Source organism: Miscanthus floridulus, chromosome 11 (assembly GCF_019320115.1).
Source record: "Miscanthus floridulus cultivar M001 chromosome 11, ASM1932011v1, whole genome shotgun sequence".
Lineage (NCBI taxonomy): Eukaryota > Viridiplantae > Streptophyta > Magnoliopsida > Poales > Poaceae > Miscanthus > Miscanthus floridulus.
This window is the reverse complement of record NC_089590.1, coordinates 57,664,557-57,690,662: the sequence shown is the minus strand read 5'-3', so window position 1 is coordinate 57,690,662 and position 26,106 is coordinate 57,664,557. Positions and strand designations below refer to the sequence as shown.

The window sequence follows — 26,106 nt, the reverse complement described above, 5'->3', positions numbered from 1 at the left end:
AAGTCATCTCCAACAAATTTGAGTCAATTTCATGAAAATTTTAAGGTGTGAGCGGGTTTTTTTATTTTAGGGTCAAGCTTTTGACGTTGGGCCCACATTTGAATATAGTCGCACGAGTCTATACAAAGTAGCCTGCTATCATACCGAGGCATCTCAAAAATAAAAACAATCAGTTTTGATCATTTTTAAGTGTGAACATGAGGTTTTTAATTTTAGGGTACATGGGTCCCACATATAGATCTAGTCTTGTAAATCTGCACAAAGTTACAGTATTCAATCAATTTCACTAAAATTTTAAGGTGTGAACGCGAGGTTTTCATTCCAAGGGTCAGCTTTGACGTGGAGCTCACATGTACGTATATGTATAAAATAGTAATAGAAGCCAGTAGTTCAACTCAAAGCAATGAATATGTATAAGATTGATTATTACCCAATGGGAATGGGCAATATTGGGGAGGGTACGAATGGATCATGATGACATGGATTTGGACATGGACATGGACAAGCATGGATTTGTCCATACCATACCTAGTGGTAGGTATAACATTATGTACCTTGCATACAACCCACTCATGCAAAATACTGAATTCAAGCTCCTTCACCTAAGATCGTACTAATGTCCCTTTGATATTAACTTATAGATGTTCAATGGCCTGAAGCAATGGGAACAATGATTTCAAGTCGTCCGATTAATCGCGATTAATCGCGATTAATCGTCCTAATCGGTCCTGGGTGCTCGATTAGGGACCTCGACCCGATTAGCTCGATTAGGGGCCTGGTCGTCCGACTAATCGTCGCCTAATCGCGATTAGTCGTCCGATTAGGGGTGGGACGACTAGTTTGGCTGTTTTTTTTGGCTGCCGCGCGCGGGCCACTGGGCGAGCGCGCCAGAGCGCGAAAACGCAGCTGCGTGAGCGCGCGCGCGCGGGGTCACGGGCGCGCGGGTCACGGGCGCGCGCGAGCGTGGGAGGGATAAGGGGTTTTGGCTGGTAGCGACAAAAATTTCACGGGAAATTAACAGCCGCCGCCGGCCCTGTGCTCGCGACTCGCGAGTCGCGCCCGCCCTCTGCTCCGCCGGTGGCCGGCGCCCCTGCAGCCTGCTCCTGCCGGCGGCCCTCTGCTCCGGCGGTCCCGCCCGCCCTCTGCTCCCGCGGTGGCCAGACGCCCAGCCCTCTGCATCCTGCTCCCGCCGGCGGCCATCTGCGCCAGTCCGCTCGCCCTCTGCTCTGCGGTGGCTGGCCATCTGCGGCTCTGCGCCCGCCCGCCCTCTGTTCCTGCAGGTGCCTGGTTGCTCAGCCCTCTGCTCAGGTGTCTGCTCCCGCCGCCTGCCATCTCCTCCCGCCGCCCTCTGCTCCAGCAGGTGGTGATCTATTCCCGCCGCAGCTGCCTCCCTGCCGTTCAGGTCCTTCCCTCATCCCCTGCTCCTCTGCCCTCTCATCTCTGCTCCTCTGATTTGGATGCTTCATGTTCTCTCAGGGGTCAGGGGCTCAGAGTTAGAGCTGCATTCCTCTGATTTGAAGGCCTGAAGGTGCCGGCCCTCTGCTCGTTGGTGATGAGCTGCTCTGACGACTGTATGTCCATTTTCCCTCCCCATCTGCTCTCCTGACCTACATGGCTGCATCCTCTCTGGCTCTGCTAGTAATGCTGCTAACTATCAGCCTTGTGCTTGTACAGCTGTGGAGCAACGACGTGCAAACGTGGAAGTGATAATGCCGATGCCTGACCTTGACGGAGGTGTTCTACATTCATCATCTGGGTCAGGTGCAGCTGCCACGGCTTCCTCAGCTAGTCCAGATGTTGCAACACTAGTTGAGAGGGCTATTGCAAAGCTACCTCCAGAGCTTGCTGCCCAAGCTGTTGACACCAAGAGGAAGGCAAAATCACAAGATCCAGGATGGAAGTATGGGTGGTGGCCAGATGCTTCGAAGAAGGATTTTGTGCAGTGCATATTTTGCAAAAAGATTGTCCCCTCTGGAATAAAAAGATTCAAGCAGCACCTTGCCGGGGGGTATGGAGATGCAGTTGGATGTCCTAGTGCTCCAGAAGTAGTTAAGAAGGAGATGGCTGATTACCTGAAAAAGAACTCAAGAACTATTCTAGCTTTGAATCCTACATTAGGTGAAGATGAAGAGCAACAAGATGATGCTACTGCTGCAGAAGAACCAGCAGCTGTACCAGAACCAAGCTCTGGAACAAAAGTCAAGCAAAAGAAGAGGATTGCTCAGGCTGCCATCTCTTCTTTCACTGTCACTGCTGCACCAAAACCAGCCACTCAAAAAATGTCCAGATCAGTGAGCTCAATGCTTTGCAAGTCACCGGAAGAAGTAGTTGAAGAGAGGCACAAATCCAAGCATAGTCAACCTACACTTGAGCATTGCACAAAGAAAAGTAAGGAGGCCAAAGTAGTTGTTGATGATCATGTTGCAGATTTCTTCTATGAGAATCGCATTCCATTGAAAGTCATTAATTCTAGAAGCTGGGAAGTTTTGATTGAGTCAATTGGACAATACGGCCCTGGGTACCGCTCACCATCATATCATGATATAAGGGTACCACTGCTTGAAAAGGCTGTGAACAGGACATCAGAGTTGAGGAAGAAGCATGAGGAGGCTTGGAAGGAATATGGCTGCACCATAATGTCCGATGGGTGGACTGACACAAGCCATCGCCATCTCATCAATTTCCTTGCTAACAGTCCAGCAGGGACTTTCTTTCTAGGGTCTGTTGATGCTTCAAGTGAGATAGCAAATGGACCATTGTTGGCTGATTTGTTGGAGAAGCAAATAGATAAGGTTGGGAAGGAACATGTGGTACAGATTGTCACTGACAATGGAGCCAACTTCAAGGCTGCAGGGAGGCTTTTAATGGAGAGGATCCCACATCTATTTTGGACACCATGTGCTGCCCATTGCTTGGATTTGTTATTAGAGGACATTGGGAAGATCAAGGAATTCAACACTTGCATCAACATGGCAAAGAAGGTGTGTAGGTTCATGTACAAGCATGGGAGGATTCTAGATCTCATGCGAGATAAGATTGGAGGAGATCTTGTGAGGCCAGCTATAACTCGCTTTGCCACTTCATTTCTCACATTAGCAAGCATGCATAAGAACAAGACTGGATTGAGGAATTTAGTGGTTAGTGAGGAATGGCAAGCTACCAATTTCTCTAGCACTACAGAAGGCCGGCAAGTTGAGAACATTATCCTTTCAATGCCATTTTGGAATAAAGTGGAATTATGCATAAGAGCTACACAGCCACTTCTTGTTGCTCTTAGGATTGCAGATGGAGATGAGACACCTGCGGCTCCTGAGATTATGGCAGCCATGGATCATGCAAAGGCTGCAATCAAGGATTCTTTGAAAGACAAACCAAATTTACTCAAAGAGGTACTAGAATATTTTGACAAGAGATGGGAAAACCAAATGGAGCAGCAGTTGTATGGAGCAGCCCTATACTTGAATCCAAGCAAGTACTTTGCCATAAGGGAAAAAGATAGGAGACAAGCCACAAAGCTGAGAATTATGTTTAATCAAGTTATGTGGAAGATGGTGAGTGATGATGAGGACCAAAACAAGATAAGCAAGCAAGCAGATGACTATGAGAGGTCTGAAGGCCAATCCTTCTCAAAGCCAGGAGCAATAAGAGACAGAGATAGAAAAAATCCTAGTAAGTTCTCCAATCTGAAATTTTGTATAATTATTTCCTTACCTTTTCTGAAAGATATCAGCAATGAACTAATAATGGATTTCTATACTTTGGAATGGAATTTGCAGTTCTTTGGTGGGGTGCATATGGTGGCCTGACATATGAACTTCAATGTTTAGCAAAAAGGATTGTTAGCCTTTGTTGTTCTGCATCTGGATGCGAGCGTAATTGGAGTGAATTTTCTACTGTAAGTGCTATGCTACAGCTATTGTTGTGCTAAGTAATTGAGTATGGTATCTAATTCTGCAATCTTTTGTGTAGATCCATACAAAAAAGAGAAACCGGTTAGAGCACAAAAGGTTAAATAAGTTGGTATATGTCAGCTACAACCGCAAGATGGAAAACAGATTTAAAAACATTAGAGAGCTGGGTTCCAAAGGAAAGCGATCAAATCCACTCTTGCTTGATGAATTTCATTGGGAAAATGAATGGGTCAATGACAATTGTGAACCAGTTCATGAAGGTGCTGCCAATGCTATTACTTGGGCTAATGTGGATGATGCTATTGGTGCAACTCAGGGTCTAGAGGGCCGTAACTTGCCTAGGGCTGCTGCTGCTCGTACTGCTATTCCTGCCCCTGTGAGGCATACTTATGCTAGGAAGCGTCCAAGGAACACAGTGGCTCAAGATCTTGATGAAATAGATGATGAAGAACAAGATCAGCAAGTAGAATCTGATTCAGCAACACCTATGGATGAGGATGAAGAATCTGCACCACCACCAACAGCAACTGCAGATGGACATGGAGGCTTCCATTTCAATGATGATTTGCTTTATTAGATGGCTACTAGTTGCCTACTTTTGTTGGACTATTGTGTGTTGATGTTTGCAACTTTGTGTTGAACACTTTTGCTTATCTGTACTAAACTAATTTGCTTATCTGTACTAAACTAATTTGGTTATGTAATATGCTGCCCGTGTGGCTGCCATGGTCTGCTAAATGCTAGATATTTGCTACTGCAGCAGTGCTGCTATTGATATGTGTCAATAACTCAAGATCAAGACTACATTAGTGTTGCTAATTATGGTGTTCTTTGGTATTGCAGGCTTCCAGCAACAAGTCAGCAAAGGAATGGAGTTTGGGACAGTTGGACAGTGAAGAAAAGGCAAGAAAACAACTCCCACAAGTAAGTCACTTGCTAAACACTAATGTAGTCTTGATGCTTGCTATATTGTGTACACTATATAGTACATATAGGTATATATATAGTATGTATATGTCCTGATGCATAGGACGATTATATGGACGACCAGGGTCGACTAGGCTCGACTAATTGGCCTGGTCGACGACTAATCACGATTAGTCGCCTGGTCGGTCCTATAGCGACTAGGTTCGACTAGACGACCTGAAAACATTGAATGGGAATGAATGCGTTTGAGTGCATATAAAAATACAAACATCAAAGTCCATTCACTTTGGGTAGGCACAAGTCCAAACCTTTCTGGTCAGCTGATTATAACGCTCATCAACCTGCTCGCATGTAACAAATTCAGTCCAGAGTGAAGCACAGACTATGGTGCCTACAGCCATTATCCATAAGAAGCATGCTGAAAGGTCCACAGTTGGTCGATTTGGTGAATATAGCTGTACTTCCACTGCAACGATAGAAAACATTTCTCATTATCATGCATACTCTGGTGTAGGATAGTTAAGTCAAAAGGAACATATAACTTAGGCTAGTCACTATTTCTACAGGACCACCTGCCACAAACAGCTGTGTCAATTTTGGAAGTAACAGAAATCACTTGAGAGCTTCATACCCATAAACAAATATTATTGGGCAAACTCAATTGTGCAGGATGAGCGAATACAATAAAAAGTAGTGACCAACTATTCATTAAAAAAGAGGAATGATAAAAGTAATTTCCAGTTTTACCAGAAGACAGCAGAAAAACATGGTTCATCTTCTAGGGCACCACTAAAATCTGGCTCCATCTTAGATCAGTCCCATTTTAAAAATATATCAGTTTTTTTTCTCAAAAGATACATAACAGGTGCATGTCAAATCATTAAGAGAGAGTACTAAATGTACAATGCCACACACACGACACAACACAACCTAGACTAAGACACAATTGAACAAAGGAAACAACTGAGGCGCAAGAACACCAACCCTAGAGTCTGGAGCCCATGAGCCCCAGTTCTACGCCAGGTGCCCCTACCTTAGGTCCCTCTGCACCCTCTACAGTCTACACTACCAAGGACACACTAGGGACAACATTGTTAAGGGTGCATTTGGATGACAGAAACGTTTTGGATTCTCTAATGTAGCGATTCTCCGTGAAACACCAAGAAATGTTTCTTTGTTTTGAACTAGGAATGAGAATCACCCAAATGGGTGTTTCGCAGTGATTATAGTTCATTTCAAGGAGAATCTGGATCAATAGCCAAAGTTTCACCTATTCTTGCCAGGTGACTATTTCAACAGAGAAACATTTCTAGAGAGAACAATAGAGAAACATTTTCAGTCAAAGAATCACTTCCCTCAGAGAATCAGCTTCCCCATAGAATCTAGAGCAAGAAGAGCTCTACCAAACAGGCCCTGAGCTGCTTAGGGTGAGGGACCGAGGGTTCAGGTGGTGGCTCCAACTAGGATTCCAAATTGGGCTGAAACAAATAAGACCAAGTGGCCCAAGCCATTCCAGATGCAGCTCATCAGCTGCCCAGCCCAGCCCCTTTATGTTTTTGGTCGTTCACCACATAGTTGTCCGACTAATCGGACGACCAGAAAATTATTCGAGATTTTGCATCGACGCGGGCTTCGGCAAGGTGATCCACTGTCCCCGATGCTCTTCATACTGGTTATGGATATTCTATGCTACATGGTGAAAAAAGCATCTGATGAGGGTCTGCTACAATCCCTCGCCAGCCGAGCTTTGCAACATCGAATCTCCTTGTATGCTGATGATGTGGTTATTTTTCTACGCCCCTCTGCCAGCGACATTGGTGTTACACTGGACCTACTTGATCTCTTTGATGAGGCTTCTGGTCTGAAAACAAATATACAGAAGAGTAATGTTTTTCCCATTCAGTGTACAGAATCTGACAATGAGGTAATACAAGAATGTCTTCCCTGCCAGTCCTTGGATTTCCCATGCAAATATCTCGGAGTTCCCCTTTCCTTGCGTAAGCTGACAAGATCTCAAATTCAGCCGATTATTGATAGAATAGCGGATCAGCTCCCTGGATGGAAAGCTGATCTGTTCACAAAGGCTGGGCGAAGAATTCTTGTTCAGTTTGTGCTCACATCCATGCTAGTTTATTTGGCGATGGCCATAGACCTCCCACCTTGGGCTCTTAAAGCTATTGATAAAGTTCGAAGGGGATTTCTTTGGAGAGGAAGAAAAGAAGCTAACGGTGGTCATTGTTTGGTGGCTTGGCCTAAAGTTACTCGGCCAACTGAACTTGGAGGGCTTGGTATCTCACATCTTCAGAATTTGGGATGGGCATTACGGATGCGTTGCCTTTGGCTTAAAAAAACAGAACCAGATCGTCCATGGGCAGCCTTCCCCATCCAAGTTCACCCTTCAGTCAAGGCTTTCTTCTCTATGGCCATCATCTCAGAAGTTGGTGAAAGTGCATCTAGCCCTTTAGTGGGTTTTGGATGATTGAATGACAACGTGATTAAAGAACTAACCCGTTTGCTAAGTGTGGACAGGTAATAGGTTATCTCACAGGTACTTAATGAAAGCCAAAATGAAGTGTTGTTGTATAAACAATCTAGTTCAAGCACAAGACAACAATGCAAATGGAATTCATGCAAATGCTTGTTTATTGTGGGATTTCCATATACTATGTGAAAGCAAGCTCGTGAGTATTAGTTAATGAGACATGAGGGATTGCATATGGAATGGTCTCATATTTGAAACTTGCTAAATTGAAATGAAAAAGATAATAATACATATGAATGAATGATTCAACACAAGATGTGACTTAATGGCTTGAGATGGTGAAGATATCAAGGAAAGGCTTCGAGGTACTAAGCAAGGGTGAAGGGCAAGCGACGGCTTGGCGGCCGAAGAACCTAGCTAGGGTGAAGAAGAAAGTACTTCCATTTAGTTGAGGTACTAATCAAGCTAAGATGGTCATATTAATGTGAAGGATCAAATCTATATTGGACAAGTTGATTAAAGTGACTTGATGCATTTGGAGTTATTCATATTTGATGAATGGAATCAAGTCACATGCTCAAGATGGCTATGCTCAAGTGAAAAGATCAATATTGACATGTTGGCACCCTCACTTGATGAAGATTGAAAGACACGGCATCAATTTAAAGAAGATCAACTCAAAAGGTTTAATTTCGTTTTTCTTTTGATCTTGAGTTAATAGGTATGCCGTACTATTAAGAGGGATGCAAGTTTAGGTGGTCTGAGGAAGATAGAGTGCTCAAGCATAATAATTAAATCAAAAGAGAGACACTCTAGCACTTCACGAGCACAAAGAATAATTTTCTGTGACTGTCGGTGTCGGAAGTCCCGACGTAAGCCGGAACTCCCGACAGTCGGAAGTCATGACTCTTGCCGGAAGTGCTGACTCCCAGTCACTGCCTGTGCGGTGACTGTGGACGTCGGAAGTCCCGACGTGAGTCGGAACTCCCGACAGTCGGAAGTCCCGACCCAAGCCGGGAGTCCCGGCATCGATGGTTCTACTGACTTGCTGGCTGTGCACGTCGGAAGTCCCGACGTTCGTCGAAAGTTCCGACCGTCGGAAGTTCCGACGTTGGCTGTCTCGAGTGGACTTTTGACCTCGCATGAACAGTGTTTTCTTCATACGTCGGAAGTCCCGAGATCTGCGTCGGAACTCCCGACGTAGATCTGAACGGTTAGATTTTGCCTTGGAGTATATATACCCGTCTTCTCCATTCTAACCGTTGCCCACTCATTTCATTGCAACGAACACTCGGCCAAAACAGCCCCCAAGCATTCTAGGCTCCCCTCTCTTCACTCCTTTGCTCCCAACTTCAATTCCTAAAGGGTTTGAGTGATTAGGGAGTGGATTGAGTGAGAAAAACACTTTGAGCAAGCTTGAGCACTTGATTTCTTCGTCAAGCCGGTTTGATTTGCATTTGTTACTCTTGGGGATTTTCCCCTAGCCGGCTAGGCGTTGCCCAAGAGCTTCCATCTTGTGGAAGAGCCTTGGGAAGTTTGTATTACCCTTGATTTCTAGTGAAGAAACTCAAGTGACCTTTGTGGTATCCTTGAGTGAGGCAAGGAGGTGGAAGAGACTCCGACCTAAGTGGTCACCTCAACAACGAGGACGTAGGAGCTCCTTTGTGGGGCTGCCGAACCTCGGGATAAATTCTTGTCTCCCGCGTGCTTGTTGTTGTTGTGATTTGCTCGAATTTACATGTATTTGGTTATCTTCCTCTCTCTAGCTATTTCTTAGGGTTTGGGCCTCGATCTACGGAGTGGTGGCTTATCAACGTCAAGAGAGTGACCCAACACCTTACCTTACCACTAGGAAGTGGGTTTGTAAGTTATCGGCATCACAAAGTTCATTTTAGCACTTGTAGTTCATTTCCCGTAGGGGTCGGAAGTGCTGACAGTTTGCGTTGGAAGTTCTGACCCAAACTGTCAGGACTTCTGACACGTCGGAAGTTCTGACCCAAACGTCGGGACTTCTGACACGTCGGAAGTTCTGACCCAAACTGTCGGGACTTCCGACATTAACTGACTAGTGCATTTTGATTCAACTCTTTGGTTGCCGTTGTTTGGCTCCCTAGGTTTATCTAGTATCTTTTATATACTTTGTGGCTAACTTGTGAGGGGTTGTATTACTTTGATTTGGAGTTTCCATTTTGGAAACTCCTATTACTAATCGTTTCCGCTTTTAAAGGTGTTGATTTTTCATAAACGCCTATTCACCCCCCTCTAGGCGACATCCTAGATCCTTTCAATTGGTATCAAAGCGAGGTTCTCACCTAAAGCTTCACCGCCGTGAGAACAGGATGTCGACGCCTATCGAGTTGGAGCCGATGCTTCTCCAAAATAATGGTTCAAACTTTCTACCTTGGTCAATTCATGTACTCAATGCTTTTAGAAAGATTAGTCCTCTTGTTGAGCATATTGTGTCTGCAAGCATACCTCTTCCTATAGTTGATTGGAGCAACTATAAGAATTTATCAAAAGAGGAAGAAATATGCGTGCAACTCAATGCTCAAGCTATTAATATCATTTTGAGTACATTGAGTGCAAAGGTTCAAGATGAGGCAATATTCAATGGACAACCACCTCCGGAGAGTGCTCATCTCATTTGGACCAAACTCATTGAGTTATATGGAAAATCCAAATGCGATGATGCACTTGAGGTCGAGTCAATGGAAAATATGTCCATTATGTCTTCATGCAGCGAAGAAGCCTCACAAGATCTCAAGAGCGCCGAGCCGGAGCAAGAGGTGCAAGCCGAGGTGACTGCGATGTCTGCAAGCGCATGCCGGACGTGTCCGGTATCCCTACCAGACACGTTCGGTATGGCCGAGGCAGTCGGACAGCAGACAGTCTGTGATGATGAGGCTCAAGCCCGGTGGCGGCCAAGTGATGAGTCAACCTCAGTATCTCATGATACTCATCACTTGTGTCTCATGGCCAAGAAAAGCAAGAAGAAGGCTAGCAAGAAAGATCAAGCCAAGGAGATAGCACGAGTAGATGATCAAGAAGAGAGTGATATTGAAATTGAAGATAGCTACACTCTTGATCATCTAAGCAACAAAGACAAGCTCATTCTCATGAAGCTAGTTGAGAAGAATGATGAGCTAGAGGAAGAGAATGAGAAACAAGAGCAATCTCTTCAAAATCAAGAAAAGTTTCTCATCTCCAAATTGCAAGAGCTAAAGGGCATAAATGAGAGGTATGAAAAATTATCAATTGAGCATGCTTTAGTTACTAACTCCTCTTCTAGTGTTTCACAACTAGAGAAGGAAAACTTTGAGCTCAAGGCAAAATTAGATGAACTCTCAAGCAAATATAATGTGCTATAAGCAAACTATGTTCATCTCAAGTGCTCTCATGAAGAATTAGTAGAATCAAGCATCATGCTTGAGGTGGCTCATGAGGTTGTGATTACAACGGTAAAATCATCTCAACCTCCTACTCACACACTCACTTGTACACAATCTCAATTGAATATTTCTTGTGCTAATGAGTGTGCTTCTCAAGCAAGCCAATCTTCGATTGAGCAAAAATTTATAGAAAACATAGAGCTCAAAGAAGAGGTGAAAAGATTAAAGAAAGATGTGATTCGATTGAAGGGTAAGGAGAAAGCACAACCTTCTCAAGATAACCGTGATAACATGGTGAAGAAGCTTGAGAAGGGTTCAAACCTTGCTTCCTTCAAAACCCAACAAAGGAATCACATTTCAAGCAAGGCCAACACAACTAAGAGCAAGAAACATGGAAAAAGTATGTGCTATGGTTGTGGATTGTATGGACATGAGTGGGCTACGTGTCCACATAAGAATTGGGCCGACAAGGTTGAAGCCGCCACTCAAAAGGCTTCAATCAAGGAGGCCAAGCAAGTGAAGAGTGATGGACAAAGCGCTTGTCTCATGAGCAAGAAATTGGGGCATCCTACCAAGAAATGCCCAATATATCAAGAGTCAAGAAAGGTAGCCCAAGTTGCAACAAGAAGATGCTATGGATGCAATGAGATGGGCCACAAGGTTGATAGATGTCCATACAAGCAAAACAAGCATAAAGCAAACAAAGGTCGCATATGCTATGCTTGTAAAAGAAAGGGGCATCTAAGCTATGATTGCCCAAATGGTAACATCCCTAAGCCGAACACATTTGTTTATAATAATATGCTTAGGAAGACCACAAAAGGAGTTAGCACTAGCAAGGTGATGTGTTCACCACAAACTAGTACTAAGGCCATTTGGGTGCCTAAGCACTTGTTGACTAACCCAAAAGGACCCAACAAGAGTTGGGTACCAAAATGTGCTTAGGTTGATAATGTAGGTACTTGGTGGTGAGATGAAAGCTTCGGGGTGGTTGAGCAAGTAAATTGAAAATATTCACTCAATCTATCAATCAATTCTTATCATAATCTCATATATGGTTGACCCGAAGATAAATCAATGACCATATCGTTTACTTCATCTCTACCATTGGTAACAAGTATCTAAAGACCTTATAGGATAGCCACTTTGTGTTTAGTGCTCAATGGCTCACAAATAAGCATATTTGTGAAATAATTGGAAGTGACTAATTAGTTTTATTTAATCATTATCATATTTGCCATGTGATGCTTTTAATGGCTCTCTAGTAGAGCAATGCATTTGTTCAGATGCAGGCATACAAGAAGTACTAGAGCTAAAACGAAGAATCACAAGCAGCGCTTCAATTGTTTCTGTCCTATGCCTACCAGACATGTCCGGTATGGCCAGGGCAGAAAGGAAAAGTGTTTATGTTCTTCACATGCCGGACGTGTCCGGTATGTCTACCGGACGTGTCTGGTATGGCAGGAACCAGAGCACTAATTGGGATGTAATTGAGGTTTGATCCATACGATTTCATATATCCTTAATTTGCTCAGAAGCTTGTGATCTATCAAACCTAAGTGGGTTGTGAGTATGTCTCAATGAAATTTAAATATGGCAAATTACTTTGTGTTGATCAAAATAGAAAATTGACTCCCAAATTCTTAAAAGAATAAAGTGCTTGTTGAAAGTCATTCAAATTACTTGTGGTACTTATTTAGGGGGAGCTTAGTTTCTATTTTGCACCATTGTGGACTAACAAATCTATCTAGTATTATTTGTAGTCCTTTGGATGAAAATTGATTTCATATATGGTATGATTATTTGACAAGTGAGGTCAACATGATGTTGTCATGCCATGTATTATCTCAGTGGTGATATTGTGGACTAACAAATCTATCTAGTATTATTTGTAGTCCTTTGGATGAAAATTGATTTCATATATGGTATGATTATTTGACAAGTGAGGTCAACATGATGTTGTCATGCCATGTATTATCTCAGTGGTGATATTGTGGGCTCAAGGCAAAGGTATGTATTTACATACATGCATTGTAAGTGCATCTAAGGCCCTTTATATGTTAGTGTGTGCATTTATGTGATATAGGATAGATGTTTTTTCAAAATCCCTAACTAGCATGTGTAGGTGGTGTGGTTTTTTGAAAATCATGTGGTTTTGGGTCTTTGTGACCTAGTCATGTCATATTGTGATTATTGCTACCCTTGGTTGATTATTTGCCTAGTCACATGTGACATGGTTCTCTCAAGTCCATAAAAATCCCTATGTCCGTCTAAATTCTCTCTCAAGTTTTTGAAAATCATAAATTTGCCAAATATTCGTAAAAGAGAAAATCAATTCTTGGCTAATTCATGTCCCCTAAGTGAGAATCCTAAGCCTATTTCAATTGATGCAAATATTATGCCTAGGAAGGTTTGTTATTGTACCTTATTGGTTAGTATTGCAAAAATTCCGCTATTCATATTAAGGCTATGCCTAAATATGTTGCATCTAACATGAGAGGACCCAAACTAGTTTGGGGTACCATCGAAAAGTGGATGATCGTTTGTAGGTACCATGGCATTGGAGACTTGATTCAATGAAATTATTATTGTTCATCTTATGTTGAGTCAAGTATTAAAACCTAGTGCAATTCTATCCCAATGCCAAGTCAAAATTGATTGAAGTCCATATGCTATCAACATACAAGTGTCATATTCAAGTTGTGGGAATTTATTGATGTATTTGAAGGCCTGCAAATAAGTGGAGTTGCAGCTTGCAAAGATGATCATAAGCTATCAAGGTATATCTCTTGTTGATAGTTTATTTGGGTGCATATGAGTTAATTGAATTGGATATATATATGCATATGTTGCTTGCTATGAGATGTTTGAATGGATTAAATGCTTAAGTAATCAAGTTTGAAGTTGGTTTGATTGGATATGTTCATAAGATTTCTTCTAGTAAGTGGTTTGAATGGACATATGTCTTGTGAGAGTATTCAAACAAGTTGATTTCAAGTTTGGTTCAATTTGGAGAAAAATAGCTCAATTATTGAAATCTGTCCAATATTGAAAATCTGAGCTAGCAGTGATCATTGACATGAAATCTATTTGTATTGGCTTGAAACTTGGTCTGCATGCTCTACACTTATGGTATTAGTTGCTGTGCAAATTTCATGAGATTTGGATAAGTGATACTTCGGATTTGGAGTAGATCTTGTCAGCTATAGTGCAGCAGTTTTCAGCATGTAGCAGTGTGGAAAGATATGAAATCTGGTAGCAATATAGAAGTCAAAAGAAGCTAAAATTTTTACAGCTACTAGAAGGCTTAGTGTGTCACATCTTCACCAAATTTTGTGGTTTTTGGATATGTACTTTGGGAGATATGATTTATTCTTTGAAGAGTACAGAATCTGCCAGGAAAGTGACAATTATTGGATTGATCAAAAGTCACTTAGATTCAAAGGTCCTCAAATTAGAATCATATCTATAAGTGATTGAGGTACCTATGTTTTGGTTTTGGTTTGAGATAGAAGCATGACAAATGATGAGTACAAGACAATTTGTTTGAAGAGTGTATCTGGTACACATTTGGTACTCAAGCTAGAGATCAAGACCAAGATGAAGATGAAGATGGAGTTTAAGTTCTAGTGATAATTGGAGATCTTTTGATAGAAAGAAAAGGACTTAAACAAGTAGAAAGAAAAGGACTTAAAGAAAGATTCAAAGTTATTCATCAAATTAAGTCCAACAATATGGATCAATCAAACAAAATCTTTCAAGTGGATCAAGTGATTTTCTTTTAAGTTATTTCAAGTGAGTATCAATGATGGTTCTTTGGAGAGAGGTCACTTTATCCTAGGCTTGGATGGCTAAAATCAAAGTGGTAATCTAAAGGGACATTTGAGGTACTTGGTTGAAGAAAATCAAGAGATTGGTCTAGAAAGCAAGCAACACCCAAAAGAGAACAAGTCATGAAATTTTAAGTGGTATTACAAGTGGTGCATCTTTTAGTTCTCTCAAGCAAGCAATGATCAAAGAAGAAGCAAGCCAACCACAACAAGAAGAGTGCACTTGATCATTAGTGATTCTCAATTCATATGGGTGAAGAATAGGAATTCAAAGAATTGGTATCTATTGGTCTTCACCAAGCTTATAATTGGACTTCATGGTGCTATTGGAGAAATGAATTGAAATCTATATGACTATCTTCCTCTCCAATATAGCAAAGGTATCATTGTATTGTGCATGATCATTTTTCATCCCTTACTAGTATGCGGTTAGTGCATATAGTACATGCTTATAGGATCATGCATTATAAATGAATTTTTTTTTTATTCATAGACTACCACTATTTTGAATTGCAAACAAGTGACAAGTACAACCTCTTTAAGATGACAAAGGGGGAGAGTTTAATACAAAGGGAGAGATTAGTACAAAGTTTGAACCTTAAGCACCCTTTGTGCTTTGTGTGACAGCTTGTAGCCCCTTTGTCCTTAGTATGTCATTGTTGGACCTTTGTGGTGATAGATGACAAAGGGGGAGAGAGACTGATTAAAGCTTCAGGATAGTTTCATTTGCTTATCTTTGTACCTGAAGATATGTACTGCAGGCTATCGGTTCTTGTTTTTGAGCTTCATTGATGTATCTTGGATTTGAGATAGATTGTATCATGTGAGAGATGAGACTCACTTATGCTTTATCTATGTATCTCTTGAGACATGATCTTTTTTATATATCGGTGGTTTCTGGACTTGAGAAAATGTGTAATGAGTGCTATGTGTGAATTACATGTGTTATATTTATTTTCATAAGGACTATGCATGCTAGAATGAAAATATTTGATGTGATGCCTTTATATTTATTCTTGTGTGATATATCTTGTCATATGCATCACGGTTTAACTTTGTCACACACACATGCACCCCACGAATGCAATGATTTAGGGGGAGTCTCCTATATGTTTTAGTATGTGCAATTGACATTTGAGGTCATTTTGCGAATTCTAATCATAAGCACATATTAAGGGGGAGCCTCTCATAAATCATTGAACCCAAAAGTTTAAATGTTTATATCATTTTGTAAGCTTTAATCAAGTTGTCATCAATCACCAAAAAGGGGGAGATTGAAAGTGCATCTAGCCCTTTAGTGGGTTTTGGATGATTGAATGACAACGTGATTAAAGAACTAACCCGTTTGCTAAGTGTGGACAGGTAATAGGTTATCTCACAGGTACTTAATGAAAGCCAAAATGAAGTGTTGTTGTATAAACAATCTAGTTCAAGCACAAGACAACAATGCAAATGGAATTCATGCAAATGCTTGTTTATTGTGGGATTTCCATATACTATGTGAAAGCAAGCTCGTGAGTATTAGTTAATGAGACATGAGGGATTGCATATGGAATGGTCTCATATTTGAAGCTTGCTAAATTGAAATGAAAAAGATAATAATACATATGAATGAATGATTCAACACAAGATGTGACTTAATGGCTTGAGATGGTGAAGATATCAAGGAAAGGCTTCGAGGTACTAAGCAAGGGTGAAGGGCAAGCGACGGCTTGGCGGCCGAAGAACCTAGCTAGGGTGAAGAAGAAAGTACTTCCATTTAGTTGAGGTACTAATCAAGCTAAGATGGTCATATTAATGTGAAGGATCAAATCTATATTGGACAAGTTGATTAAAGTGACTTGATGCATTTGGAGTTATTCATATTTGATGAATGGAATCAAGTCACATGCTCAAGATGGCTATGCTCAAGTGAAAAGATCAATATTGACATGTTGGCACCCTCACTTGATGAAGATTGAAAGACACGGCATCAATTTAAAGAAGATCAACTCAAAAGGTTTAATTTCGTTTTTCTTTTGATCTTGAGTTAATAGGTATGCCGTACTATTAAGAGGGATGCAAGTTTAGGTGGTCTGAGGAAGATAGAGTGCTCAAGCATAATAATTAAATCAAAAGAGAGACACTCTAGCACTTCACGAGCACAAAGAATAATTTTCTGTGACTGTCGATGTCGAAAGTCCCGACGTAAGCCGGAACTCCCGACAGTCGGAAGTCATGACTCTTGCCGGAAGTGCTGACTCCCAGTCACTGCCTGTGCGGTGACTGTGGACGTCGGAAGTCCCGACGTGAGTCGGAACTCCCGACAGTCGGAAGTCCCGACCCAAGCCGGGAGTCCCGGCATCGATGGTTCTACTGACCTGCTGGCTGTGCACGTCGGAAGTCCCGACGTTCGTCGAAAGTTCCGACCGTCGGAAGTCCCGACGTTCGTCGGAAGTTCCGACGTTGGCTGTCTCGAGTGGACTTTTGACCTCGCATGAACAGTGTTTTCTTCATACGTCGGAAGTCCCGAGATCTGCATCGGAACTCCCGACGTAGATCTGAACGGTTAGATTTTGCCTTGGAGTATATATACCCGTCTTCTCCATTCTAACCGTTGCCCACTCATTTCATTGCAACGAACACTCGGCCAAAACAGCCCCCAAGCATTCTAGGCTCCCCTCTCTTCACTCCTTTGCTCCCAACTTCAATTCCTAAAGGGTTTGAGTGATTAGGGAGTGGATTGAGTGAGAAAAACACTTTGAGCAAGCTTGAGCACTTGATTTCTTCGTCAAGCCGGTTTGATTTGCATTTGTTACTCTTGGGGATTTTCCCCTAGCCGGCTAGGCGTTGCCCAAGAGCTTCCATCTTGTGGAAGAGCCTTGGGAAGTTTGTATTACCCTTGATTTCTAGTGAAGAAACTCAAGTGACCTTTGTGGTATCCTTGAGTGAGGCAAGGAGGTGGAAGAGACTCCGACCTAAGTGGTCACCTCAACAACGAGGACGTAGGAGCTCCTTTGTGGGGCTGCCGAACCTCGGGATAAATTCTTGTCTCCCGCGTGCTTGTTGTTGTTGTGATTTGCTCGAATTTACATGTATTTGGTTATCTTCCTCTCTCTAGCTATTTCTTAGGGTTTGGGCCTCGATCTACGGAGTGGTGGCTTATCAACGTCAAGAGAGTGACCCAACACCTTACCTTACCACTAGGAAGTGGGTTTGTAAGTTATCGGCATCACAAAGTTCATTTTAGCACTTGTAGTTCATTTCCCGTAGGGGTCGGAAGTGCTGACAGTTTGCGTTGGAAGTTCTGACCCAAACTGTCAGGACTTCTGACACGTCGGAAGTTCTGACCCAAACGTCGGGACTTCTGACACGTCGGAAGTTCTGACCCAAACTGTCGGGACTTCCGACATTAACTGACTAGTGCATTTTGATTCAACTCTTTGGTTGCCGTTGTTTGGCTCCCTAGGTTTATCTAGTATCTTTTATATACTTTGTGGCTAACTTGTGAGGGGTTGTATTACTTTGATTTGGAGTTTCCATTTTGAAAACTCCTATTACTAATCGTTTCCGCTTTTAAAGGTGTTGATTTTTCATAAACGCCTATTCACCCCCCCCCCCCCTCTAGGCGACATCCTAGATCCTTTCAGTTGGGAATGGGAAGAACACGTTTTTCTGGACCGATAAATGGTTGCATGGTCAAAGTTTGGCTCTACTAGTGCCTCACCTATTCAGGACAGTGTCCAACAGAGCAAAGAAAAGGACTGTGTTTGAAGCCCTTACTGAAATGAGATGGATTTCTGATATACGGCGGGGAGCATTTACAGTGGCTGTGTTGACTGAATACCTCTTCCTATGGGACCTTCTTTCAGATTTTGTACTGCAGCCAGAGGTCGAGGACTCACATACTTGGCAACTTTCGTCTTCAGGAAAATACTCTGCAAAATCTGCATATGAGGGGCTGTTCATTGGTGCAATTCAGTTCAGACCATGGGAAAGAATTGGGCACCTGGCAAGTGTAAATTCTTCATGTGGTTGGTTGCCCATAACAAATGTTGGACAGCTGATCGCCTCGCCAAGAGGGGGCTGCCTCACCCTGAATGCTGTCCACTCTGTGACCAAGCTGAGGAGACAATCGACCACTTGCTAGTATCTTGTGTTTTCACTCAGGAAGTGTGGTTCATCATCCTGCAGAGTTTTGGTTTGCAGCCCCAATCCCCTCAGCCTGACGACACCTCCTTTAATGACTGGTGGGAAAGTTCAGTTTCTAGAGTGGATGGTCAGATTAAAAAAGGTCTCAATTCTATCATAATTTTGGTGGCTTGGTCAATCTGGAATCATCACAATCGCTACGTGTTTGATGGGATTACCCCCAACCTGAATGGTGTTTTGTTGCTCATTAGAGAGGAGATACTTCTATGTAGTCTGGCTGGGGCTAGAGGAATTTCTCATCTCCTCGCTCTAGTTCCAAGTGCAAACTAGGACTCTCTTTCTCGGTCGAGGTCAAGTCTTTTTTTATGTAATAGGCGAGCAGTGGTTTCTTGAGTGTGGTGTGGTGTGTGTGGTGTTGTTGTCTTTGGGTTATGGGGTTTTACACCCCCTTTTCTTCTTAATATATAATGATACGCAGCTCTCCTGCGTGTTCGAGAAAAAAAAAATCGGGTCGTAGCACTTAGTCGAGTCCAAGGTAGCGATTAGGAGGACTAATCATGATTAATTGGATGACTTGATAACACTGGTTGGTTATAATCAGCGTGTAGTCCCAATAAGGAGTCTGGGCTCATCTGTGAATATTTTTTGCCCTTTTAATGATTGGTCACCAAGACACCTAGCACAAGTCCCCACCTTATCAACAACTAGGCGCTAGGAGCTACCCACGTAGTGCATATTTCTCTTATGCTCTATAGAAATTTACCTTTTTAAAAGATCAGTGGATGATCACAGATGAACAGGACACAAGAGTCAAACCTGATATTAATAGCATCAAACTACAGACAACTATCTTACTTAAAAAGATAAAATACAAATTTCTTGCAATACTGTACATGTTAGCATTATCTAATTTAAGTTGATGTCTCATCACAAGTACTACCTTATAACATGATTACTAAATCATATCTCAGGTTTGCCTGGCACACAATGAGTTCAAGAAACATTATTTTTTGTTCTGTCAGTTGGCAATATATATCTTATGCAAAAGACAATTACCTATGGAATGATTACAAAAAGCACATAGCAATTGTTTAGATACGAAATTGCTCCCTCCGCCCCAAAAAGGATGCAATTCTAGAGTAGTGTTAAACCAAATGATTTGAAGTTTGACCAAAATTATTATATAAAAATATACTAATATCTATCATACTAAATATCATTAGATTCGTCATTAAACATATTTTTATAGTATACCTAATTGGATTCATACATGTTAATATTTTCTATAAACTTAGTCAAACTTAAGATAATTTGACATTGACCAGACCTAGAATTGCATCCTTTTTGGGATGGAGGTAGTACTGAACACCGCCACTAGAGCGACATAGAAGGAAAAAAAAATCATGCTATACTTTACAACAAAAGGAATGACAATTTAAGAATAACTTGCCACTTGCTCCATGATGCAAGAAGTTCTTCAACTTCTTTCCTGCTGACTGTGGTATCATGACAACAGGTATTGTCACGTTAATGGAAGTGTCATTCTCACCGCAAACCATCTTGTAAAGCTCTAGAAACATGATACAGATTACTTTTTGCAAAAAAAAAACTTGCATGTATATTTGGAATATCAAACTATTTGGACAGAAAAATGAAAATACATGACACATTCTTGTTATACCTTCATTATCATTGATAACTAGTAAACCGGTCGCACCACCAGCCTGAGCAGTATTTGCTTTTTCCGTGAAAGCACATTCCCCACGTGTTGCTATAGCAACTGAACTTGTTAACTACAGTGACAAGGATTAACTTAGAACAAACTTATGGAATACATGCTTTCTTTATTAGGATTATGCTGATAGCACGACCATGGGAAATAAAAAGCCTACTACTGATGGTGTTAAAGTGAAACCTTTGATGTCAAGTTGGAGCAACAGTCAATTGGATTTGCGAGGACAGCAAATGATTTTTTTGCTTCATGAATATCTCTTGGCAAGGGAGCTCCAAATTTTGCACTTAGGCCAACAACAGTTGTACCTTCAGTCCCATTCACCCAATTCTTCACCTTAACCTGGAGAAAAGCTGGAACATAAGAAAGAGAAAAGGGTATTTTGGGTATTTGAGGGGAAACAGGATCAGGGCTATTTTCGACAAAAATAGAATAACAGACCAAGTGGTACATTTCAAAGCGGTGTGGACTTTTGATTGTTTTAAAAGTGAAGTAAAAAGTATAAGAAATATGGCATGTACTGAGTTTCTTGTTATTGAATACGAAAGGACAAAACAAGTTTAGAAAACTGAAAAGATGTTCCAATTTTACTTAAATATATATGAATATTTCAAAAAAAAACTAGTTTTTTGCCCAAGCAACAACCACCTAACATGATCCATTTCACTGGATCTGGGGGGTTTTGAGGGAAGTCTTTCACTGGAAATTCTGTCCAAAATCGTTGAAGCATTTATCTGAGACTTGGCTGTAGGGCAAGGGGCCCTTGCCCATTAGATTGATCATGTTTCTATTTGCAGGTTTTGCTTGGGCAATTTGGACTACTAGGAACAAGATGGCTATTGAGCAAAGGTTTCCAAAAGCTCTGACTGATGTGATATATGTTGCGCTATCCTTACAGCAGAAGTGGGGCGTCTTACTAAAGGAGGCAGCGGGTTTTGCATGTGAAGGATGATATCATGAGCTGGATGAAGAATTTTAAGCCTAGCTTGTTGGAGTCTACAGACATCTTCGAAATTTAGATTCTGTACTAGGCTCAGCACTTTGTTCTTTTGTTACTGGCTAAACTTGTATCCCCATTCTTGTATCGGTTACTATGCTTTCTTAAAAGCAGAGGTAAAACTCTTTTAAAAAAAATAGCCCACCTATTAGCCCCATGTTTGGATGGGCTAGAGCTAAAAAAATAGCTGGCTAAAAATTAGTCATATGCCTGCAGACAGGCCTTATTACATCCGCAAATCCCTCTACACGACCCGATCATCAGCCAGATCTCAGCATCGCACCTCTACCTACCAACTACAGGACTCCGGGAACTCCAAAACCAACTACTACCGGCAGTGACCTAATTAATGAGGAAGGGCCGCGAATCGAGTAAGCAAGGGGCAGGGGCAAAGCCATTACCAGCTGGAACTTGTTCGAGCAGCCGGGCGTCCGCGAAGTCCCCGCGTCGTCGTCGCTGGAGGCGTCGTCCGCCGCGGCGCCGCCAGCGAGGAGCAGCACAAGGAGGGCGGCGGCGAAGGGGAGGAGCGACGCGCGGTGGTCGGTCGCCATGGCGAGTTGGCGACGGGGGTGGCGCCGCTTTCTCCACGGATGGGGTCCGCCTTTGCGGTGGGCAAACGGATGCCTGATGCGAAGTGTCGTCGTCGTACAAAGGTATCCCTTCCATATGAAGTTTTTTTTTTTAGGCGACCCTTCCATATGAAGTTTTGAAGGAGGTGGGCTGCCGACAGCAGTTTGCACATCGACAGTTGCCAGCTCGTCTGCATCGATGGGGTCGCAGGCCATGGCACCCTCAGTAATCGGCCCATCGGATGATGAGGCCCATTTTCAGACACTATGGACGCCAAATCAGTCCGTTCAGCGACCACAGGGGCCGGAGACCGGGTCGTCAAACCCAAAGGACCGCACAGGCCCAGCCAAGAACGCATGCGACAGACCACTCCTCGTCATTCGGTGCCGCCGCGTACTCTTTCTTCCTTCCGCTATAAACCCCAAACGGGCAAACCCTACCTGCCGTCGCCCGCGCGCAGCTCCCGCCTTCGTCCGCGCCGGCGCCGCTCCATCGCCCTAAACTCCCCTTCTATTTCCACCGGGAACTAGCTGAAAGGAGAGGAAGCAGAGGGGGATGGCGTCCTCGGATGAGGAGACGAGCCGTCTCTTCCGCATCCGCCGCACGGTGTTTGAGATGCTGCGCGACCGCGGATACAAGGTCGACGAGGAAGAAATCAATCTCCCAAGGAACGTGTTCATCGATCGCTACGGCAACCCCGTCCGCCGCGAAGACCTCGCCATGAGCGCCGTGAAGTTGTCGAACGGCTCCTCCGACCAGGTCCCTCCCCTGTTCCGCTGCTCCCCCATACGCCGCCGCCGCCGCCTCGGCGTAACCCTAGCCGTGCGTTACCCCTGCAGATCTACGTGTTCTACCCCAATGAGGCAAAGCCCGGGGTGAAGACGATCAGGAGCTACGTCGAGAAGATGAAGCAGGAGAACGTCTTCGCTGGCATACTCGTCGTGCAGCAGGCGCTCAGCGCGTTCGCACGCAGCGCCGTTCAGGAGGTCTCCCAGAAATACCACCTCGAGGTCTTCCAGGTCCACTCTCTAATTTCTCTTTACCTCATTGCATTGGTATATCTCTATGTCAGTATGTGCGCTGCTCCTTGCGAAAACTGTGGCTGACTCTTATTGTGATGCTGTCCAGGAAGCTGAGCTTCTTGTCAACATTAAGAACCATGTCCTAGTGCCAGAGCACGTGGTCCTGACACCAGCAGACAAGAAGACTCTTCTAGAGCGGTACACCGTGAAGGAAACCCAGGTCGAATAATTTTGCCTATTCTTTCCTCAGAGTAGCCTGGCTGTTTGTGTCTATTGGAGCATAATGATTCTAAAATTTGTTTTGTGTTCAATTCTTTCGGTTAAGGTTTTATGTACAGTGATTGCATAAAACTATGCCTGGGTCTGCATATTGGGAAGTAATTGCCCTCCCATGATTTTCCTGAAGCAATAAGTTGCTGAGTATTAAGCCATTTTCAGCTTGTTTGCATGCTGTAGCCTGTTAGCTTGAATGTCCATTTGATTTTAGCTACCTCATTGGGAACTGACGAAACGCATAAATGTCCATTTGATTTTTTAGTTACCTACCTCATTGAGAACTGGCAATGTGAATGTGTTCAGGCCAAATTGACAATCTGTAGTAGTTATCATCTAAACAGCAAAAAGAACATGTCATGTGTTATGGTAAAGTATGAGTAGAGATTGAAAGCACTGGTCTGCTATATAAGTTTGAACGTTTAGTTAGCCTTGTGACATAAGAATAGACTTATGGCATGCACATTTTTCAGTTTGGCTTCCTATTTGTTTACCCAAATTGTGAAGAGAATAAGTCAGACCATAGCTAGCCTTATTGGTTTTGTTACTGCAGTTAATTTCATTGCAGATTAGGACCGTTAACTACTCTATAACAAGAGTTGTGTATAATTTCAGACTTTAAGTAGAGTGATAAACTATGTATGCAAGATGTTATCTGAAGCACTACAGTGCTAAAATAGGTGAGAATGGGAGGCACTAACTGTGGTAGTAAAAAATCTATTGAGGCAGAAATATATTTTTAAACTCAGAGTTAGTTTAAACAAGTTATGCAAATTTGTAATTGGAAAATTATGCTTTCAGATGTTATTAGTACTAGTGTAATTGGAAAACAAGTTATGCTTTCAGGTGAAACTAGGGGTGACTTGCAGTAGCGATGGCCCTGCCTCTGCCCTCTCATGGTCCAATGTTTTCGTTACAGACCCTTCTATCAAATAAAATCATATGCTGTAGCTTAGTTTTTAACCAAAGTGATGTACCTTAATTAACAGCCAGTACCTTGTAGTCCTGGTTCTGCCCCTGCAAGTGATCTCATTTGCTTGGGGATTTTTCTTTTCTCTAGGCAACTGGTTTTCTAATTTCATGATGTTCGCAGTTGAGTTTGGCTAGTGTCAGACACCCCTTTCACCTAGTTGCACTGTCTTACTTTCATCGAGCTTTACATTTCTAATAACAAGGCTCTGCTCTGTGATCAGAAAAAGAAACAGATTCCTTGCGCCATAGATTCCTACTCGTATCACTATTCCTGCTGATGCTTTGTGTTCTGATGATATGAAACTATCTATGATGCAGCTCCCCCGGATTCAGATTACAGACCCGATAGCAAGATACTATGGGATGAAGCGTGGGCAGGTCGTGAAGATCACCCGAGCCAGTGAGACTGCTGGAAGATACATCACCTACCGCTACGTTGTCTGAGTTTTTGCTACATTCTCATGGCTTGAGCTTCCGCACCAAGTGAAAATACCTCCCTAGTTGCCAATCTAGCTGTGTACTTTGAAACATTCGTTGCTGCTGAGAATCCGAAGTACCTTCGTAGTGCACTGATGCTCTCCCTTGAGAACTGATTGGCGTTGTGCCATTTTGGCAGTAGAAATAGGTTGCTGTTCCCATAGCTCTGTTACATCTCATTTTAGTGAATCATTGTGCCGTTTTTTAGAGGACAAGCTTTGACCTGCACAACTTCCAGTTACCAGGATTCTGCTCTGTATTAATTTATGCCCTCCGGAGCTGGTTTTCAGTCTGACGGATGACGAAGATTCTCGTTTCTGAGATGCAGGCGCGAGGGAATATGTATGCGTAGTCCTGAGCTGTCTGTTCCTGTCAATGGTTGAGTAGTGCTCCATCTGTCCTAAAATAAATATATTTTTTAAAAAATTTTCCGATGAGTTAAATTTTTAAAGTTTGATCAAATTTTTATAAAAATGTACTAAATTTTTTTATACATAATAACTATCATTAGAATGAGCATAGAGTATACTTTTATAATAAATTTATTTGAAGATACAATGTTGATATTATTTTTTATATTTAAAGTTAAACTTAAAAAAAGGTTTGACTATTGAAGTAGCGAGATGAATATCTAAGCAGTGTGGCAGTGCGCGTTTCCTTTCAGGTAGTGTTTAGATGGCGAAAATTTTTGCAAAATATCTAAGCAGTGTGGCAGTGGGCGTTTCCTTTCATGTAGTGTTTAGATGGGGAAAATTTTTGTAAAATGTTACTGTAGCAATTTTCGTTGTTATTTAACAATTAGTGTTCAATCATGGACTAATTAGGTTTAAAAGATTTGTCTCGTGAATTTCGTCTAAACTGTGTAATTAGTTTTATTTTTTATCTATATTTAATGCTTCATGTATGTGTCAAAGATTCAATGTGATGATGAATCTTGAAAAATTTTACAAAATTTTCTAGAACTAAACTGGACCTCAGCCTAGGTGCCAATTGAATAAACGACTGTTTACAAAAAAAAAATTGAATAAACGACTCCTTGAGCTGCAACCGAACGACGACATGACATGACACTACTAATAAGAGAACAAACATGCCAGTACGTTTCCACTTTTCCATCCTGCTGTTGATTTGGAGAATCTCTAGCTTAACTTGATTCAGGCCTCGTTTAGATGCCACCAAAATTCTAAGTTTTTTCACTCTCTCTCCATCACATCAATTTTTAGCCGCTTGCATGGAGTATTAAATATAGGTAAAAAAAATAACTAATTACACAGTTTAGTTGGAAATCACGAGATGAATCTTTTGAGCCTAGTTAGTCCACGGTTGAACAATATTTATCAAATAAGACGAAAGTAGTACTATTCATCGGGTTCATTTCTTTTCAGCATCTAAA

The 26,106-nt window shown here is 42.3% G+C and overlaps 3 protein-coding genes across 4 annotated transcripts in view; 2 read left to right on the top strand and 1 right to left on the bottom strand.

The window, feature by feature from the left end:
- Window positions 1-22,057, bottom strand: part of LOC136490849 (signal peptide peptidase-like 2) — a 36,493-nt gene extending 14,436 nt beyond the window's left edge. Inside the window, exons 1-5 of the mRNA XM_066487034.1 lie at window positions 21,801-22,057; window positions 20,586-20,744; window positions 20,352-20,463; window positions 20,121-20,240; window positions 5,147-5,304 (exon numbers count right to left, since the gene is read on the bottom strand). Coding sequence (XP_066343131.1) covers window positions 5,147-5,304; window positions 20,121-20,240; window positions 20,352-20,463; window positions 20,586-20,744; window positions 21,801-21,950 — 699 coding nt within the window. The 5' untranslated portion in view covers window positions 21,951-22,057. The remainder of the gene's footprint in view (window positions 1-5,146; window positions 5,305-20,120; window positions 20,241-20,351; window positions 20,464-20,585; window positions 20,745-21,800) is intronic.
- On the top strand, window positions 1,373-4,977 carry LOC136490848 (uncharacterized). Its single transcript, XM_066487033.1, has 4 exons — window positions 1,373-1,571; window positions 1,675-3,669; window positions 3,777-3,895; window positions 3,970-4,977. Exons 1-4 carry the CDS (start codon window positions 1,553-1,555, stop codon window positions 4,486-4,488), a joined length of 2,652 nt encoding a protein of 883 aa, XP_066343130.1. The 5' UTR covers window positions 1,373-1,552; the 3' UTR covers window positions 4,489-4,977.
- A 299-nt stretch (window positions 22,058-22,356) lies between the features above and the next one.
- LOC136493392 (DNA-directed RNA polymerases II and IV subunit 5A-like) lies at window positions 22,357-25,086 on the top strand. 2 transcript variants are annotated; one of them, XM_066489473.1, is made up of 4 exons: window positions 22,366-22,728; window positions 22,809-22,988; window positions 23,098-23,211; window positions 24,555-25,062. In XM_066489473.1, the coding sequence occupies exons 1-4, from the start codon at window positions 22,525-22,527 to the stop codon at window positions 24,678-24,680; spliced, it is 624 nt and encodes a 207-aa protein (XP_066345570.1). In that variant the 5' UTR covers window positions 22,366-22,524; the 3' UTR covers window positions 24,681-25,062. The 2 variants fall into 2 exon arrangements, with proteins under 2 accessions (XP_066345571.1, XP_066345570.1); XM_066489474.1 differs by lacking the exon at window positions 23,098-23,211 and having other exon boundaries at window positions 22,357-22,728; window positions 24,555-25,086.
- The last annotated feature ends 1,020 nt before the right edge of the window (window positions 25,087-26,106 follow it).

Excerpts from the sequence above, each read along its gene's own strand:
- LOC136493392 (XM_066489473.1), top strand. The coding sequence starts at position 22,525 with ATGGCGTCCTCGGATGAGGAGACGAGCCGTCTCTTCCGCATCCGCCGC. Across the intron at positions 22,989-23,097 it reads ACCACCTCGAGGTCTTCCAG|GAAGCTGAGCTTCTTGTCAA; the intron begins GTCCACTCTCTA and ends GATGCTGTCCAG. Across the intron at positions 23,212-24,554 it reads ACACCGTGAAGGAAACCCAG|CTCCCCCGGATTCAGATTAC; the intron begins GTCGAATAATTT and ends TCTATGATGCAG.
- LOC136490848 (XM_066487033.1), top strand. Across the intron at positions 3,670-3,776 it reads CAGAGATAGAAAAAATCCTA|TTCTTTGGTGGGGTGCATAT; the intron begins GTAAGTTCTCCA and ends TGGAATTTGCAG. Across the intron at positions 3,896-3,969 it reads ATTGGAGTGAATTTTCTACT|ATCCATACAAAAAAGAGAAA; the intron begins GTAAGTGCTATG and ends TCTTTTGTGTAG.